At 33.6% G+C, this 16850-nt stretch overlaps 1 protein-coding gene across 2 annotated transcripts in view; it reads left to right on the top strand.

The window, feature by feature from the left end:
• LOC129480856 (ankyrin repeat domain-containing protein 30A-like) overlaps window positions 1-15459 on the top strand; it is a 124270-nt gene extending 108811 nt beyond the window's left edge. Inside the window, exons 42-46 of one of the 2 annotated variants that reach the window (XM_055275260.2) lie at window positions 1926-2152; window positions 11411-11571; window positions 11729-11831; window positions 13619-13708; window positions 15379-15459. Coding sequence is in view for 1 of the 2 variants with exons in the window: in XM_055275262.2 (XP_055131237.1) it covers window positions 1926-2023 (98 nt within the window). In the remaining variant the exon portion in view is untranslated. Of the gene's footprint in view, window positions 1-1925; window positions 2648-11410; window positions 11572-11728; window positions 11832-13618; window positions 13709-15378 lie in introns of those variants that run through there. The other variant, XM_055275262.2, reaches the window with a different exon arrangement.
• The last annotated feature ends 1391 nt before the right edge of the window (window positions 15460-16850 follow it).

Below are 16850 nucleotides of genomic sequence, written 5' to 3'. Positions count from 1 at the left end.
TTAACTGTATTCACTCTACAATGCCACAGAACACCAGAACTCATCCTCCTATCTAGTTATTAGCTATTATCAATTTAGTAAATATTACTGATAAGTATTTCAAGCTTCAGCTTCTTTTTCACATATTTAAAATTGCTTTCTGAATCACTGACTTAAAAGGAAACAAATATACAATAATTATGCAGCTTATAATTACCTTAAAATGTACCCTTTTGATTTTTTTTCTTTTTAATTTTAATTTTTGTGGGTACACAGTAGGGTGTGTATATATATACATATATGTATATATGTATGTATGGGTTACATGAGATATTTTAATACAGGCATCAGATGCATAATAATCACATTAGGGTAAATGGGGTATTCGTCACCTCAAGCTTTTATCCAATGTGTTACAAACAAATTAATTATACTCTTTGAGTTATCCTTAAATGTACAATTAAATTGTTTGTTACAGGACTTTTAATTTGTTTAGACACAAGCAGAAACTCAAGAAAACCTATAGCACTTAAGAGAGCATGGCATTGTTTCAATAAATAAGATGGAGCTGATAGTTAAAGATCTGGAATCTGAACTCTCCAAAATGAAAACTGTAGAAGACTTTAATAAAACAGAATTAGAAAAATATAAACACCTCTATTTAGAGGAATTAAAATTTAGGGATTTGTTGTCAAATGAACTAAACAAGTCAGTCAGAATATAATTATAGAAAGTAAATTAAGCTCATTAATTTGCCTTAAAAGTTTAATTTTTAGTGAGACAGGTTCACAACATCAGTGGGAAGTGGAAGTTAACTAGATAATATAATTATGGAAACATGATGTTAGTAAATGAACTGACCTTCAAAGAGTTTGTCCAGGAGAGTTTATGTCTCTTCCCCATTTGTTGGTTTAATATGGCTTTTTTTCCCCTTCAGATTCACATCTAGTCAACCTGATTTGTTAGCCTTTCAGCTAAGTATTTTTGAAGCATTTAATTTGACTGTAGTATTGTCATTAAATGACTTTTCAGCATGTCCCCAAATAGAAATACTAATAAGTTTAACTGTTGTTTAGAGGATTAAAATTGAGACCAAAATGGTCAAGTACAATTACTACTACATTTCACTTTCTGACACTTGGTAAGTTAACTTTCTTTGATAGTGATCTTGGGTATTATCATTAGACAGCACCCTGAGAAAACACCCTGTATAGTTTTTTCATTCTTTATAAAAGCATCCTTGTGAAATGGGGAATTAATAATACAGAGATTAAGGGATGTACAATACACAAAATGGTTAAAAATAACACCTTGGTTAGCCTGAAGGTGTGTGTGGAAGACAGAAGGCACAGGCCCCACCTCCAATGCCTTGGTCACAATGTTAGTAGCTAATTGTCTTTGAAGCTGTTTTAGTTCTTTTTGATCTCCCACTCAGCTATCTTTGTCTCCCCTAGGAGTTGTTTGTCTGAATTACTTCTCAGTGTCAAATGCGTAACTCATCCCAAATAATGAGTGAAAATGTACAAGAAATGTTAAGTCAAATGCCTGAAAATATCTTTGAGGGATAATTTTTAAAAATATTTAAACTGGTTTAATAAACACATATTTATAGCTTTTTTAGTTTTAGTTTTTTAATTGTACGTATTTAAGAAATATAACATGATGTTTTGATATATTTCTACATAGTGAAATAGTCATGGCGGCAAAAAAAAAAAAAAACTTTTTGTTAGAAATCCTCCTAAAACTATATGTACTTTTTAAGAACAATTTAAAACCTATAATTGTATACACTAGGCATGCTCTCACACATCTTCATTGTTAAAGCACGGTTTAGTGGGAAATGTTATTTATTCTTATAGAAGGGTTTTCTTTTTAAATTCAAGTCATTTTCTAATTATGTAGGAAAAAATAAAATACTAAGCATTTTCCTTTTGCAATCTTCACAGAACTCATGAGAGACAAGCAGAGACCAGTAAGAAACTTCTTTTGGAGAAACAACAGACCAGGTCTTTATTCACAACTCATGCTAGGAGGCCAGTCCTAGCGTCACCTTATGTTGAAAATCTTACCAATAGTTTGTGTCAACAGAATACTTACTTTAGAAGAAAAATTCATGATTTCTTCCTGGAGCCTACAGACATAAAATAACAGTGTGAAGAATTACTTGTTCACGGTTAGTTATATTATCTTTCTTCCTTTGGTTTTCAGATTTCTGATGCAATTCTTGTTTTTAAGTAGGTGAAATACTGAGTTAATTGACTCATGTGTGTTAAATAATGGTCAACATTACCTGCGTTAACAAAGAAAGAAAACAGAAATTTTACAATTTTCTAAAAGTCCCTGGAGCTCTCATTTTCATGAAATACTCATTTGTTAACTTCATTCAATAAACTTAAAGTAACACATTTTGAATTGCTTTAAAAACTGCATTTAAGTTACATTTTAGAAAGTGAATATTATTTCCTAGTAACTAAATATATACTTTGAGATGTTTTGGCTTATTTTCTGATTGGTTTGAGTTTGGCTGTGGTTCATAACACTTCTAATGTTTTCCTCTACCATCTCAAGTTTTGCACCCCTAATCAGAAGTGAATGTTTGACATCCAAACACTTAATCACATGTAGATGTTCATTATTTAAAGTAATCTAAAATAAATACATTTATGAAGTAAATAAACATGGAACACTTAAATGATTCATTTTTGTTTTGTTTTAAAGCTAAAAGTCTTTTTTTTTTTTTACACAAGACTGGATCTTTAATTGCCACTATACCTACATCACTTTTTCCCTCAGCTTTTGTAAAGTGTCTATTATTGCTGTGCAATTTTACAATAGCTTGAAAATAGCTAAATCAACTTTTTGAATTTTTAAAATGATGTTCACTTATGTCTGTCTATCACTTGAATTATCGATGACTAATATGGCAATGATATTGAGTCTTTTAATAGCAACTACAACCACACATAAGCCAGTATCTTCTTTCTACCCAGAATTCCATAAAGCTGTACAGGGTTCTCATCTACCCTGATGATGCAACAGACATCATTCAATCCAACCAGGTGATTTTACTCATAGTAAGAATCAATTTCTGGAGATCCCAAAATGATGCCAGCAATGACAAGATGTATAAATTGAAGCATTGGTTTTATATATATATATATATATATATATATATATATATATATATATATATATCTCCACACACACACACACACACACACACACATATATATGGAGAGAGAGAGAGAGAGGTTGAGAGATTCCATTTTTTGACTGGGGGAAAAATTTTAAAACTATATGCAGTCATCCTAGCTACTTAGGAGGCTGAGTAGGCAAAAGAATCACTTGAGCCCAAGATTTCAAGGCTGTAGTGTATCATAATCACAGCTATGAATAGCCAATGCTCTCCAGCCTGGGCAACATAGCCCCTGTTAAAATAAGTAAATAAATAAATAATTTAAAAACCCACAATTTTTTTGAACTAAAGTAAATAGGTAGCAACTAGTTTTCACTGTGTACCACTGTCACTAAAATACCCATTTCAATCAATGCACATTGGCTTATAGTTTTGATGGTGATTTCATAATCTCTTTTATGCAGAGAAAAATAGTGTATGCTTATGTTAAATGAAATGTTTTTTCTTTACCTGGCTTCATATTCTAAAAAATTCTAGAGGAGCAGATCTAAGCTTTCTCAGACAGCATTGCTGCCAAATAAAGGGGAACAATTAAATGATTGTTTTAATACATAAATTAGATGATCCCAGCTAGCTGAGTTTTTAATTATTTTGATAGCTTAGTTTTATTTTTCTGAAAAAAGAGTGATATGGTCAGTGTCTTAAGTGCTTCAGGGTCATAAAACTGCACTTCTGGGTACAAAAAGAGGAAGAATGTTAAATACTACTGTGAAGTGTTAGTCATGATGCACATATGAAATTTTCTTATCTGTTTTTTTCCAGAATAATCAGCTCATGTATTATTTTACAAGACAATGAAAACATGTATAAATACAAATGCAGTGCAAGCAAAGATTTTTGAGAAAATATTTTCTCTTAGTTTTTAGGGGGGCAAGGTACTATTTATTTTTAGTATTTCCAGATATGTTGAAAGACAGTTCATTTTAAACTTCATTAGTACTTCCAAGGAGTGCAGGGTTTCTTTGTGGGCAATTGGTTTGCCAAATCATGTTCGACTTAATAATTCTATGAAGATTCAGTGACATGTTTTCATAACTTCTTTAGAATGACCTGAAAAGTTCTTATGTAATTGTTTACAAAATTCTTAGAGATACAGAAAGAAGGTGCCTACTAGAGTTGCTAAAATTTAATTATTTCTACTAGGAAAACATCTAATACTACTATGAGAGGTGGTACAGATTATCTAAAATAATACAAAAGGTGGGTTTTTGGAGGTAGCATTACAAACAAGAAGACATTTAGACATTTTTGGCTATAATTCTAGATAGTAAAATGTTAAAATATCTAAATCTAACATAAAATATGTTAAAATCGCATTGATACTGAATTTATCTTCTTTATTTGCAAGGTTGTAATATTTTGGAATATTGTTAATTTGAAGGTCTATCTTATACAGCTTTTTAAACTGTAAAGATGCTGATTATAATACATCATTTTTGTTGCATGTGATTGAAGTTGTGCTGGATGTCAAAGCCAGTGTTCTCTATGTTGATATCATTTGCCAGCTCTTGCACCTGTCACCAACACATGAAGTTTAGCCTTACCACTTAACACTATTATAGCTATCATAGATAACTATGTATACTTTCTTGAAACTTTTACTTTTTTTTAATTTAAATTCTGAGATGCTTTGTTCTATATATGAGAAGGAATTTTATAATTTTATTGGTTCTTTAAAAAATTATATTATAAAATTCAAAAATTAAAATTAGCTTCAAAAATACATCAGTCATTGGATCCTTTTGCACATAGAATGTTTTTGTAATAAATGAAATCATAAATATTTATGCCACATTAATGAAAGACAAGACTTGGCTGGTTTAAAGTTTTTTTTAGGTTTGAAAGTTGTATAGTACCTGTGTGTCTAAGACAATGCATGGCACCCAGTAGTCACTTGGTACATGTTTTTTAAATGTTTGAGATGGATGTCTAAATGTCACTTGTTTGTAATGCTCCCTCCAAAAACCCACCTTTTGTATTATTTTAGATAATCTGTGCCACCTCCCATAGTATTATTAGATGTTTGAGATAGGAAGACTCATTTCTACATTGACTGGTTTTGGACTTCCGGTGCATTACTGACTCAAAAAGTTTCTAATAATTTATTTAAGTAACTTTTCTATTTCTCAAATGTTCATTCAGTTTAGCAACTTCTTTTCTAAATGTAGTTATATAGATATGTCCAAGCTAAAACCGTATTCCTAAGACTGTAACTTTTTACATGGTGGAACATTGTGTCACATGGTGGAATGTTGTGCCACATGGTGGAACTTTGTGTCACATGGTGGAACATTGTGTCATATCAGAATGTTGACTTGCACTTTTTCCACAGAATATTGAGTTGCAGTTTTTCCCAAACAAAATAGTCCTGTTTGCATCACCAAGGAAGCGCCTGTCTACTCTGAATTTTAACTCTAATCAAACTATAATAATAGTTATGGCAATCATTCGTAAGGCAAATACAGAGTTTGATAAACTTATTACAACAGTTTTAGGCTCTATATAATTTCTCCTGTCTCCACTTTTTTATCTACTTAGCCAAATGCGAATTCCTCATTTTATCCTTAAGAATTGTTTCAGATAATTTCTCAAGTTCTTCTAATTCTTCTTTTATTCATTTTTCCCCCACAATGTCTTTAAATATATGTGTGGCTCTATGCTTAATCTATCAGTTCTTTGGTCAACGAAGTGTTCCCCAGTTTCTTTCTCTTTGACACAGTGCACGTATTTAATACTCACAAACTACCAAGTATAATTGCCTTCAGACATTAAACTATTGATATTTTGATCTTGAACTGCAGTGGTTTAAATGTGCAAGCTTATTTGATTATGCTACATGGGAGTGCATAATTACTGTCATAAAACTTGAGTCCTCCTTAAAATAGAGAATGATATTACATTTTACTTTAAAAACATGGTTACTTGAAAATATATTAATTATGGAAAAGTATGTGTGCGATGTATATGTATTTATCAAATTGGTCTCAAAAAGACAATACAGCAATATTTTTAAATTTATAATATCAAGTATAATGTAACAGTAGCCTGTCACTAAGTTATTGTTGTATTGTTGAAATAGTGAATATTGTATTTGTTGGGCTTTACTATTGTGATTGATTTCACTATATTTCTTTCTCTTTTTTTTTTTTGAGAAAGAATCTTGCTCTGTCACCCAGGCTGGAGTACAGTGGTGCAATCTCGGCTCACTGCAAACTCTGCCTCCCAGGTTCACGCCATTCTCCTGCCACAGCCTCCCGAGTAGCTGGGACTACAGGCGCCCACCACCAAGCCCAGCTAATTTTTTTATTTATAGTAGAGACGGGGTTTCACTGTGTTAGCCAGGATGGTCTCAATCTCCTGACCTTGTGATCTGCCTGCCTCGGTCTCCCAGAGTGCTGGGATTACAGGCGTGAGCCACTGCACCGGGCCTGATTTCAGTTTCTTCCAGCGCTTCCTATTGTTAATATGGGGGTTGTGTTGAAGAATATAAAGTTACAAAGTCAAGGAAGTAGGAAACATTTTTACAAGTATTATGTAGCCATCTTGGTGGGGCTGTGGTGAGGTAGACTGCAAATGATTCTCCTATTTCTTTCCCTGAGTTCAGAACATAGGAATTAGATTGATAGACATCAACATACCCGCTTTATTGCTGACTCGTGACAACTAATGGGAAGACATGGCTCAGATGTGCAGCCACAGTGAGCTTCTGAACATTTCTTCTCAGACTAAGCTCTTACACATAGTTGCAACTGGAAGAAAAAGTTGGTTGACACAGCCACAGGAGCAGACAGCTTCCTGCAGACATGACAGCCAACCCAAACTCATGTCACTGTGGGCAGACACATGTTTGCAAAGAGACTCAGAGCCAAACAAGCACACTCAATGTGCTTTGCCCAGATTTACCCATTAGGTAAATCTTCCCTCCTCCCAAGAGGAAAGTAGAGAGAGCATGAGTCCTCACATGGAAACTTGAAGTCAGGGAAATGAAGGCTCACCAATTATTTGTGCATGGGTTTAAGTTTTCCTTGAAATTAAGTTCAGGTTTGTCTTTGTATGTACCAATTAATGACAAGAGGTTAGATAGAAGTACGCTAGATGGCAAAGAGAAATATGTTTTGTGTCTTCAATTTTGCTAAAAATAACCCAGAACATGGATAATTCATTTATTAATTGATTTTGGTAAGCCAAGTCCTATTTGGAGAAAATTAATAGTTTTTCTAAAAAAGAATTTTCTCAGTATCACCTGGCTTGATAACATTTTTCTCCTTCAAGTTCCTTTTTTTGGAGTTTAACAAACTTGTTCTTTACAAATTGATTATATTGACTACCACTCACAGATGTTATGCTATTAATTTCTATTGCTTACTTTGTATTCATAATTTTAGAATTCACAATTTAGCTGGAGAGCTACTTTTTAACCTGTTGCACCTAAACATGGTTGAGCTACAAGACAGTTTTACCATATGCATGCATTTTCTCTGAGTTATATTTTAAAATCTATACATTTCTCCTAAATATGGAGGAAATCACTGGCATCAAATGCCAGTCTCAGATGGAAGACCTAAAGCCCATTTCTGTCCTGGAGCTAATTGGCTTTGTGACCTATGGTGAGGCACAAGTGCTCTGAGTTTGTGTTGCCTCTTTTGTAAAATGAGGGAGTTTGACTTATCAGTGACTTTCATTGCTTAAAATTTTTTTGAAGAACAGAACTTTTTTTAAAAAAAAAAAGTTAGATGTAACCATATTATATAAAACAGAACAGATACGAGTAGAGCTAACTTGCTAAAGAAAGGATGGAGGCTCTGAAGCTGTGACATCATTATCCCTTAATACTGCTATGTCCTCTGTAGTAACCTTAGATTTCTATGGGACATGGTTTAAAAACTATTGTTTATGCGAGAGCCTTGCTAATTTCCTAAAAATTGTGGATACATTTTTTTCTCCTGTGTACAATTTTCTCACCTTCTATTTAAAAAGAAAAAAAAAAAATGTCAGTGTAGTATTTACGTATTTTACCCTATAAGGAGCTAATATAACTTTTGATTTAGTGTTATTCATAAAATTAGGTTAGCAGTTTATTAACCTTTTGTATTTTCTCTGGCAATGTTTAAAATCTCATAAGCTATACACACTTCAAAGCCATCAATGACACCCTTTTCTCACTGACTAGAACAATGATTGATGTCGTGAAGACAATTTTGTCTCCTTTTGCCTTCCATAATTTGTACCAGGTACTGTATGTGGTCGCTTGATTGGAAATAATAATTCTGAATTTTGATTAAGAGAAATATGAGAAAAATGTGTGGATTTAATAGGAAAGAAAGAACAAAATTGAAAGGGACTTATAAAAAGTCATGTAACATTGAAAAGTTTATACTTGAAAATATGCATAAAATTACCCAACTCTTTCAACAGCCAGTAATAATAATAACAATAAAGGTGGAGCCATCAATATCCAAGACCCTTTCCCTAAGCTTCTGGATGCCCTCATACAGCAGCTTCTTCCCCATGTTTTGGATTTGTCTGTTTTCTCTCTGAGCATTCACATCTGACCTGGTATCGCTTTCTCGAAGGAAGTTACCCTCAGCAGTTCTCTGTGGGGTAAAGTGTTCAAAGGTCAGTGAAAGGCTGGAAGATAATTTATGTAGGGAGAGGCCACTTTAGCACTGCAAGAGAGGCAGCTCCTTCTACCATTTATTTATTTATTTTTAATTTTATTATTATTATGCTTTAAGTTTTAGGGTACATGTGCACAACGTGCAGGTTTGTTACATATGTATACATGTGCAATGTTGGTGTGCTGCACCCATTAACTAGTCATTTAGCATTAGGTATATCTCTCCTACCGTTTATTTTTTGAGAGTTAGGAGGGTAAAAAATGGCTTCACTTAAATTTGTTAAAAGAAAGTATTCTCTACAGAGTTCATATTTTTTCAGTACAAAATTAGACAATCTGTTGAGAAACGTGTTTGATATTTACCTAATCAAATTTTTGTATTATCTAAAGATATTCATAAACAGGATATAAAGAAGTAATGTAATGTAGTAAAGTAATGTAACGCAGGAATTAAATATTTAGAAAAAGAGCTTTTGGGGGAAAAGGTAATAACATTACCTTAGTAGTTTTTTAGTTGAAGTCACATGAAAATGTACATTTTCATAGTGTTTATTAAAGGTAATATAATATTCTTCCAGTAAAGCCTCCTTCCTTTATCTGGTGTTGAGTTATTTCCTTTACAAGACCTCTCTAGTAATGTGTATTGTCACATCATTAAATATAGCAGGCATGTCTGTAACATTATAGTCACAGATATGTTACGAAGTACAGTCTCTCAAAATATAGGAAAACATGTTTGTCTGAAAATGGTGAAGGCTTTAAGTATCATATTATCATTGGTAATAAAATTTCCAGTATGTGCAGTACACAATTTCAGACCTTGTTGGCCTACGGGGAGAGAATACCTCTTATACAAAAGATGTAAAGAGGAACACTCCAGATGGAATCACTTGCAATGGAGCTTGAAATACTCCCACACATTTCATAATTAAGTAGAAAACAATAATTGAATGATTCTTAAAACTGATACTAATTTCTGAAAAGACATCAAAGTTACAACTATGCAGCTACATGCTTTCCTTCTTTCTAATTCTAGAAAGTTATGAATCAAGCTAACATTGAAAACTGGTTCTACCTATATTTATCCTTTTTTCAAACAAATTTTCTGAAATCTATGTGTTTATATAAAGAAATATCAATCATAATGTAGATCACATGATATTTTTACTTATTCTCTTACCAGTCCAATTTTCTCATGACATTATGCGAGTACCACTTTCTTCGTGTGTGTATTTAGGGTTCTGTGCTGAAAAGTTGATAACACAGAACATACATTAAAATGTAAATTTTCTGAAGGGGGAGAATGGAAAGTTAATTTAAGGAAAAACCTATTGAAGTGAAAAAACTGAACTTTAATAAAGGACAGAGTTTTGCTAAGAATTAGAAAGAAATGCATTCATTGCAAAATATGAATTAAATTCTCTAACCTTTGTAGTAGTAAGAGAAAAACTCATAGACCAATATTATTTGTAATTTTTTCTCAGATTTAACAGCACTACTCATGTATAGTCTCTATTATGTAAATCTAAAATAAGTAAGAACTTTAGGTTATTTATGTGATTGTGTTTTTCTATTTAAGCAATTCTCATGTTAGGTATAGTCTCTGAAAGTATTAAAGGGCACAATTCTGTAAGTGAGACATCATTTTCAGGATAATTTCTCTTCTTAAAATTAAACATTATAGATAATATTTGACTTATTTAAAATGCAGCAGGAGTGGCAGAAAATACCACTAGAGCAGGAGAAAGGTACATTGCAAAATTTATTAATTCAATTCAGATTTATTAATTGGCTTCTAAAATAAACTGTAAATAGGAAATGGCTATTTACAGTTTGGTTAATTGATAAGTACATCAGTTGGCTATTGTTTGTTTAATAGATAGTATGCTAATTATTTTTGTACACATATTTAATGGAAGATATAAACACATACTCATAATTAAGAGTATATTTATGCCTCATTAATTTGTCATGTTCCATATATTTAGAAAAATCTCAAGTAGTCAGCATATCTGTTTTTGACTCTAAACTCTCTGCCATCCTTGTGGAACTTTTAGCCTACACACTGCAGTTGTTTTGAGAAAACAAAGGCATCATTCTCTTCTCAAGGTTATGGCAGTGATTTAAGGCCAACAGACCTAAGACTCATCTCGTAATGCATAGCCAAGCAGTCATAGTTCATAAGCAGTTACATGACTGGTGACATTTTCGATCTCCAGTCTTTGACGTTGTCATTGGTTGACTTTTGTGTTCAGGAAACATTCTACATTTCTTGAAATAGAATAAAAAGGCCCAAGTCAATTTGGTTGTTGTCAAGTTATTGAGCCTTTTCTCACCACTTACTAGTACTCCACCTCTTTGCTCTAGCATCCAGCCAACTAGACTACACAGAATTTCACAGTCATCTTCCTCAGCTCCAGCTCTTGGCATTTGCTCCTCCCTTCTATCTGACGTATGTTTTTGTTGTCCTTCTGGTATCAACCTGCATATCTTCTCCACCAAAAAGTCTACAATATTGACCGAAAACCTAGATGTCCTGTGTGTTCCAGTAGTGCCCTATTTTAAATGTGTCATGATATCTATTACTTTGTGTGAAAATTACCTGTTTGTTTTTTCAGGTTATATAATAGTATAACATTGCCAAGGAGTGGATTATCTCATCTTCATCCTGTAATTCCAGTGTTTGTCACATGGTTGTTGAACAAATGAATAAAGAATGAGAAAGCCAGAAGCTCTGATACATAATCATAATGATAATTATTTCAATGCACAACTATGGGTGAGTTATATTTAACAGCAATTTTGTATCATAGTTATATATACATTTTTTTTTATTCTCACTAACACAGAGTAGGTTCTCAACTCTTTTTTCCTGACTTCCACTTAGTTTACCATAAAATCTTTTAGGTAAAGAACATAAATATTTTTCTTTCCAGGTGGTGCTGAACTAGAATCTATATTTTCTGCTACTGGCTCCTCTAGGATCTACTAATGATTTAAATATAAAAGATGAAGTTAGTAAAGCATCAGAAAAAAAAGGTACTAACTTTTATTTTTAAAATTATATAATATAAAAATTATAATGTTTTATTACTGGAATGCTTATTTGAGCTTTTAATGGTTTTTTTATTTAACATAAAACATATAAAAACTTTTCTTAAAAAGGATAATATTTTTATATCATATATGTCTGATGAAAATTTATATGGCATTTTAAACCATGTTTCTAAACCTCTTTAACAAACTTTTTAGTGGATCTTACAAATAAAATCCTGTATTATTGAGTTTTACATACTCAAATGATTTAATAGGCAGCTGTTTAAACAAGCAAAACTACCAAGTTGTTATTAGTGCTTTGTATCCTGTAATTTTTCTTACAATTACAGAGATAGATTTAGATTTCAACTGACAGCATTTTGGTATATTAGTACTGTGGTCATTGTCAATGGTTGCATGTAATACAATTGACACCATACCATCAAATTTATGTAATTTTAAGTATTGATTTATATGGATTTTTCCTCACGAAAGAATAAGGTTTTCCTAAGACTTTTCATCTTTCATGTTATTTACTTATTTATTTTTTGGTTGGCTTTTGGAAACAGTCTTAAAATTAAAGAAAAGTTTCAAGCTTTACTACAAAGAACTTTCTTTCTCTGAACCATTTGAGAGTAAATTGCTGACACTCTACCATGATTTCTGATTTCCTTAGTGGATATTCCTGCAAGTCAGGACATTCTACATGACTACAATATAATCTCACAGAAATTTAACATTAATACATTCTAAGATTTAATTCTTAGATTCTTTGTAAGTTTTATTACTTGTCTATAATATTCCTTGTTGCAAAAGATTCCATTCAGAGACATCAGTTATATTTAGCTTCTGTATCTCTTCGACTTTCAATTATAGCAGTTTCTCAGTCTTTCCTTCATATTTATAACCTTGAATCTTTAGAAGATAAAGTTTAGTAATACAGAATGTTCTTCAATTGGGTTTTTGTAATGTTTCCTTGTAATTAGTTTTTTTTTTTTTTTTTTTTGAGACGGAGCCTCACTCTGTCACCCAGGCTGGAGTGCAGTGGCGCAATCTCGGCTCACTGCAAGCTCCGCCTCCCGGGTTCACGCCATTCTCCTGCCTCAGCCTCTCTGAGTAGCTGGGACTACAGGCGCCCGCCACCACGCCCGGCTAATTTTTTGTATTTTTAGTAGAGACGGGGTTTCACTATGGTCTCGATCTCCTGACCTCGTGATCTGCCCGCCTCGGCCTCCCAAAGTGCTGGGATTACAAGCGTGAGCCACCGCGCCTGACCTGTAATTAGTTTTATATCATACTTTTTGAACATGGCTATCACCAAAATGCTCCTGTGATCTTTTTGCATCCCATCGTTTGACCACAGTTTTGATTTGCTCTGTTACTGGTGATGCTAGATTTTATTTCTAATGGTGGTATCTGCTGAACATCTCCTCTGTCATGTTATTTTTTCACTTTTTCATGAATTACTATTTTGTAGGGAGTTCATTTGAGACTATGTAAATATCTCTTTCTCTTCAAACCTTCAAGTTATTCGTTTATTTGTATCAGTATGGATTCATGGTTCATTCTATTTAATAGGTTATGACTTGTTAATATTTTTCAAAGCTTTTTCTTTGGAGAAATATTTAGCTTTTTCATACAAAAAAGTCATGACTTTACATCATTGGAGCACTTATGGCATCAATAGTGGCACTTCACATGTTTTGAGGTTCATGGTATTACAAAAAAATGATGGAAAACAGGCAAGAACCATGAGAAATCACCTTTTACTGTATGACACATTTTTCTAGGTAAACGAATTGCTCCTGTGCAGATGATTGGCATCACATGGTGTTTTGAGCTGATATGCCCAACACTTGAGCTCACTGCAATAGTACCAGGTGGGCATAAACCTACTATAGTAGTACAATACATACTAAAGTTAACTTTTTGCAGTTATAATTTAATGCTGCATTTTTATGCTTGTTTACATTTCTCTTAGCTGAAGCTAGCATCATGTTCTTTGTATGCACACATTTTGATAAATTTTCACTTTTTATAATTGATTTTGTATATTTCATGGTAGCAATGATAAAGTAGACTAGTAATTGTATAAATATTTTTGTTTGCTATTTCTAGGTTATTTGGTTCATCTACAGTTTTTTTCAAATTGCCATTAATTTCCAAATTTTTTTATATTTCTTCAAAAATATCTGCTAACAAGAGCACCCATGCAGTTCACACGATGTCATTCAAGGGTCAATTGCATTTGTAACTCCTGTCTTTGACAGTAACGTGTCTCCCTTCATGCTTAGTATGTAGTCCGTCCTTACTTAACATGATCAATAGGTCTTGGAACTGAGCTTAAGTGAAAGACGTATAATAAAACCACTTTTACCATAGGCTAACTGATATAAATAAGAGTGACATTCCTATGATATATTTCCGGTCACAGAAACATCACTGAACTTCTAAGTAAGGACGCAAAACACTTTTATTTTATTTTATTTTATTTTTATTATTATACTTTAGGTTTTAGGGTACATGTGCACAATGTGCAGGTTTGTTACATATGTATCCATGTGCCATGTTGTTTTGCTGCACCCATTAACCCGTCATTTAGCATTAGGTATATCTCCTAATGCTGTCCCTCCCCCCTGCCCCCACCCCACAACAGTCCCCGGAGTGTGATGTTCCCCTTCCTGGGTCCATGAGTTCTCATTGTTCAATTCTCACCTATCAGTGAGAACATGTGGTGTTTGGTTTTTTGTCTGTGCGATAGTTTACTGAGAATGATGTTTTCCACTTTCATCCATGTCCCTACAAAGGACATGAACTCATCCTTTTTTATGGCTGCATAGTATTCCATGGTGTATATGTGCCACATTTTCTTAATCCAGTCTATCGCTGTTGGACATTTGGGTTGGTTCCAAGTCTTTGCTATTGTGAATAGTGCCACAATAAACATACGTGTGCATGTGTCTTTATAGCAGCATGATTTATAGTCCTTTGTGTATATACCCAGTAATGGGATGGCTGGGTCAAATGGTATTTCTAGTTCTAGATCCCTGAGGAATCACCACACTGACTTCCACAATGGTTGGACTAGTTTACAGTCCCACCAACAGTGTAAAAGTGTTCCTATTTCTCCACATCGTCTCCAGCACCTGTTGTTTCCTGACTTTTTAATGATGGCCATTCTAACTGGTGTGAGATGATATCTCATTGTGGTTTTGATTTGCATTTCTCTGATGGCCAGTGATGATGAGCATTTTTTCGTGTGTTTTTTGGCTGCATAAATGTCTTCTTTTGAGAAGTGTCTGTTCATGTCCTTTGCCCACTTTTTGATGGGGTTGTTTGTTTGTTTTTTTCTTGTAAATTTGTTTGAGTTCATTGTAGATTCTGGATATTAGCCCTTTGTCAGATGAGTAGGTTGCAAAAATTTTCTCCCATTCTGTAGGTTGTCTGTTCACTCTGATGGTAGTTTCTTTTGCTGTGCAGAAGCTCTTTAGTTTAATTAGATCCCATTTGTCAATTTTGGCTTTTGTTGCCATTGCTTTTGGTGCTTTAGACATGAAGTCCTTGCCCACGCCTATGTCCTGAACTACAAACCAGTGCTCAATGAAATAAAAGAGGATACAAACAAATGGAAGAACATTCCATGCTCATGGGTTGGAAGAATCAATATCGTGAAAATGGCCATACTGCCCAAGGTAATTTATAGATTCAGTGCCATCCCCATCAAGCTACCAATGACTTTCTTCACAGAATTGGAAAAAACTACTTTAAAGTTCATCTGGAACCAAAAAAGAGCCCGCATTGCCAAGTCAATCCTAAGCCAAAAGAACAAAGCTGGAAGCATCACGCTACCTGACTTCAAACTATACTACAAGGCTACAGTAACCAAAACAGCATGGTACTGGTACCACAACAGAGACATAGATCAATGGAACAGAACAGAGCCCTCAGAAATGATGCCGCATATCTACAACTATCTGATCTTTGACAAACCTGACAAAAACAAGAAATGGGGAAAGGATTCCCTATTTAATAAATGGTGCTGGGAAAACTGGCTAGCCATATGTAGAAAGCTGAAACTGGATCCCTTCCTTACACCTTATACAAAAATTAATTCAAGATGGATTAAAGACTTAAATGTTAGACCTAAAACCATTAAAACCCTACAAGAAAACCTGGGCAATACCATTCAGGACCCAAAACACTTCTAACAAACATTAAACGTTGAAATCAATGTGTGCTTTACATATATTTTTTAAAGGTTAATAAAAATAAGTAAGATATTTTTTACTCAATTTCTGGTGAACCACCGAGTGATGGCAGTTGTAGTGGTCGTGGGTTACATCAAGCAATCAAGGTCAGTAGATTGCAGACTGTAAGGAGCACCACTTACGATTATGCAGTTCAGAAACAAACAGTCACAAGTATGTCAGCCTCACGGAGTGCTTTTGTATGGCGTCATTGTCAACAACAGCATTTGTGTGATTATCATAGTTCTCACGGATTTTTATTTTACAGTACTTTGCATTCGTTTACTTGATCCTTTTCCAACCTGCTTATTGCAGTTCAGGTTTGCAGATGGCAGGAGCTTCTCCTGGCAGTTTTGGGTGCCAGGAGGGAACCCTATTATTATAGAGTTTTTTTGTTAATGCTGGTCAGTGATTTAATCTAAATTAGAAGTGTTTGAAAAGGATTAATTGTCCTACATCAAACTTGTAAGCAATGTCATGTACATCATGACATTGCAGGGTCACTCACACACACATCCACTGTTAGTCAGACTGGCACCATGTAGACACATCAGTTAATCTCATGTACAGAGCTTTGGGATGTAGGACAAAAAGAAGAGTCCCTGAAGAAACTCCATACAGACATAACAAGAACATTTAAACTCCTCATGGACAGAGACCTCAGATGAGATTTGTTTTTCATCCATGTTATAATGAAATGGCATTATTCAAGGACCTGCTATACTCACTTCATTTGTTCAATACCCTTCTGTGTGACCAGTCTCTTGTGTCCCTG

The sequence above is a fragment of the Symphalangus syndactylus genome, chromosome 4 (assembly GCF_028878055.3).
Source record: "Symphalangus syndactylus isolate Jambi chromosome 4, NHGRI_mSymSyn1-v2.1_pri, whole genome shotgun sequence".
NCBI classification, from domain to species: Eukaryota; Metazoa; Chordata; class Mammalia; order Primates; family Hylobatidae; genus Symphalangus; species Symphalangus syndactylus.
The sequence above is the reverse complement of the archived record's forward strand: the minus strand, read 5'-3'. Positions and strand labels throughout refer to the sequence as shown.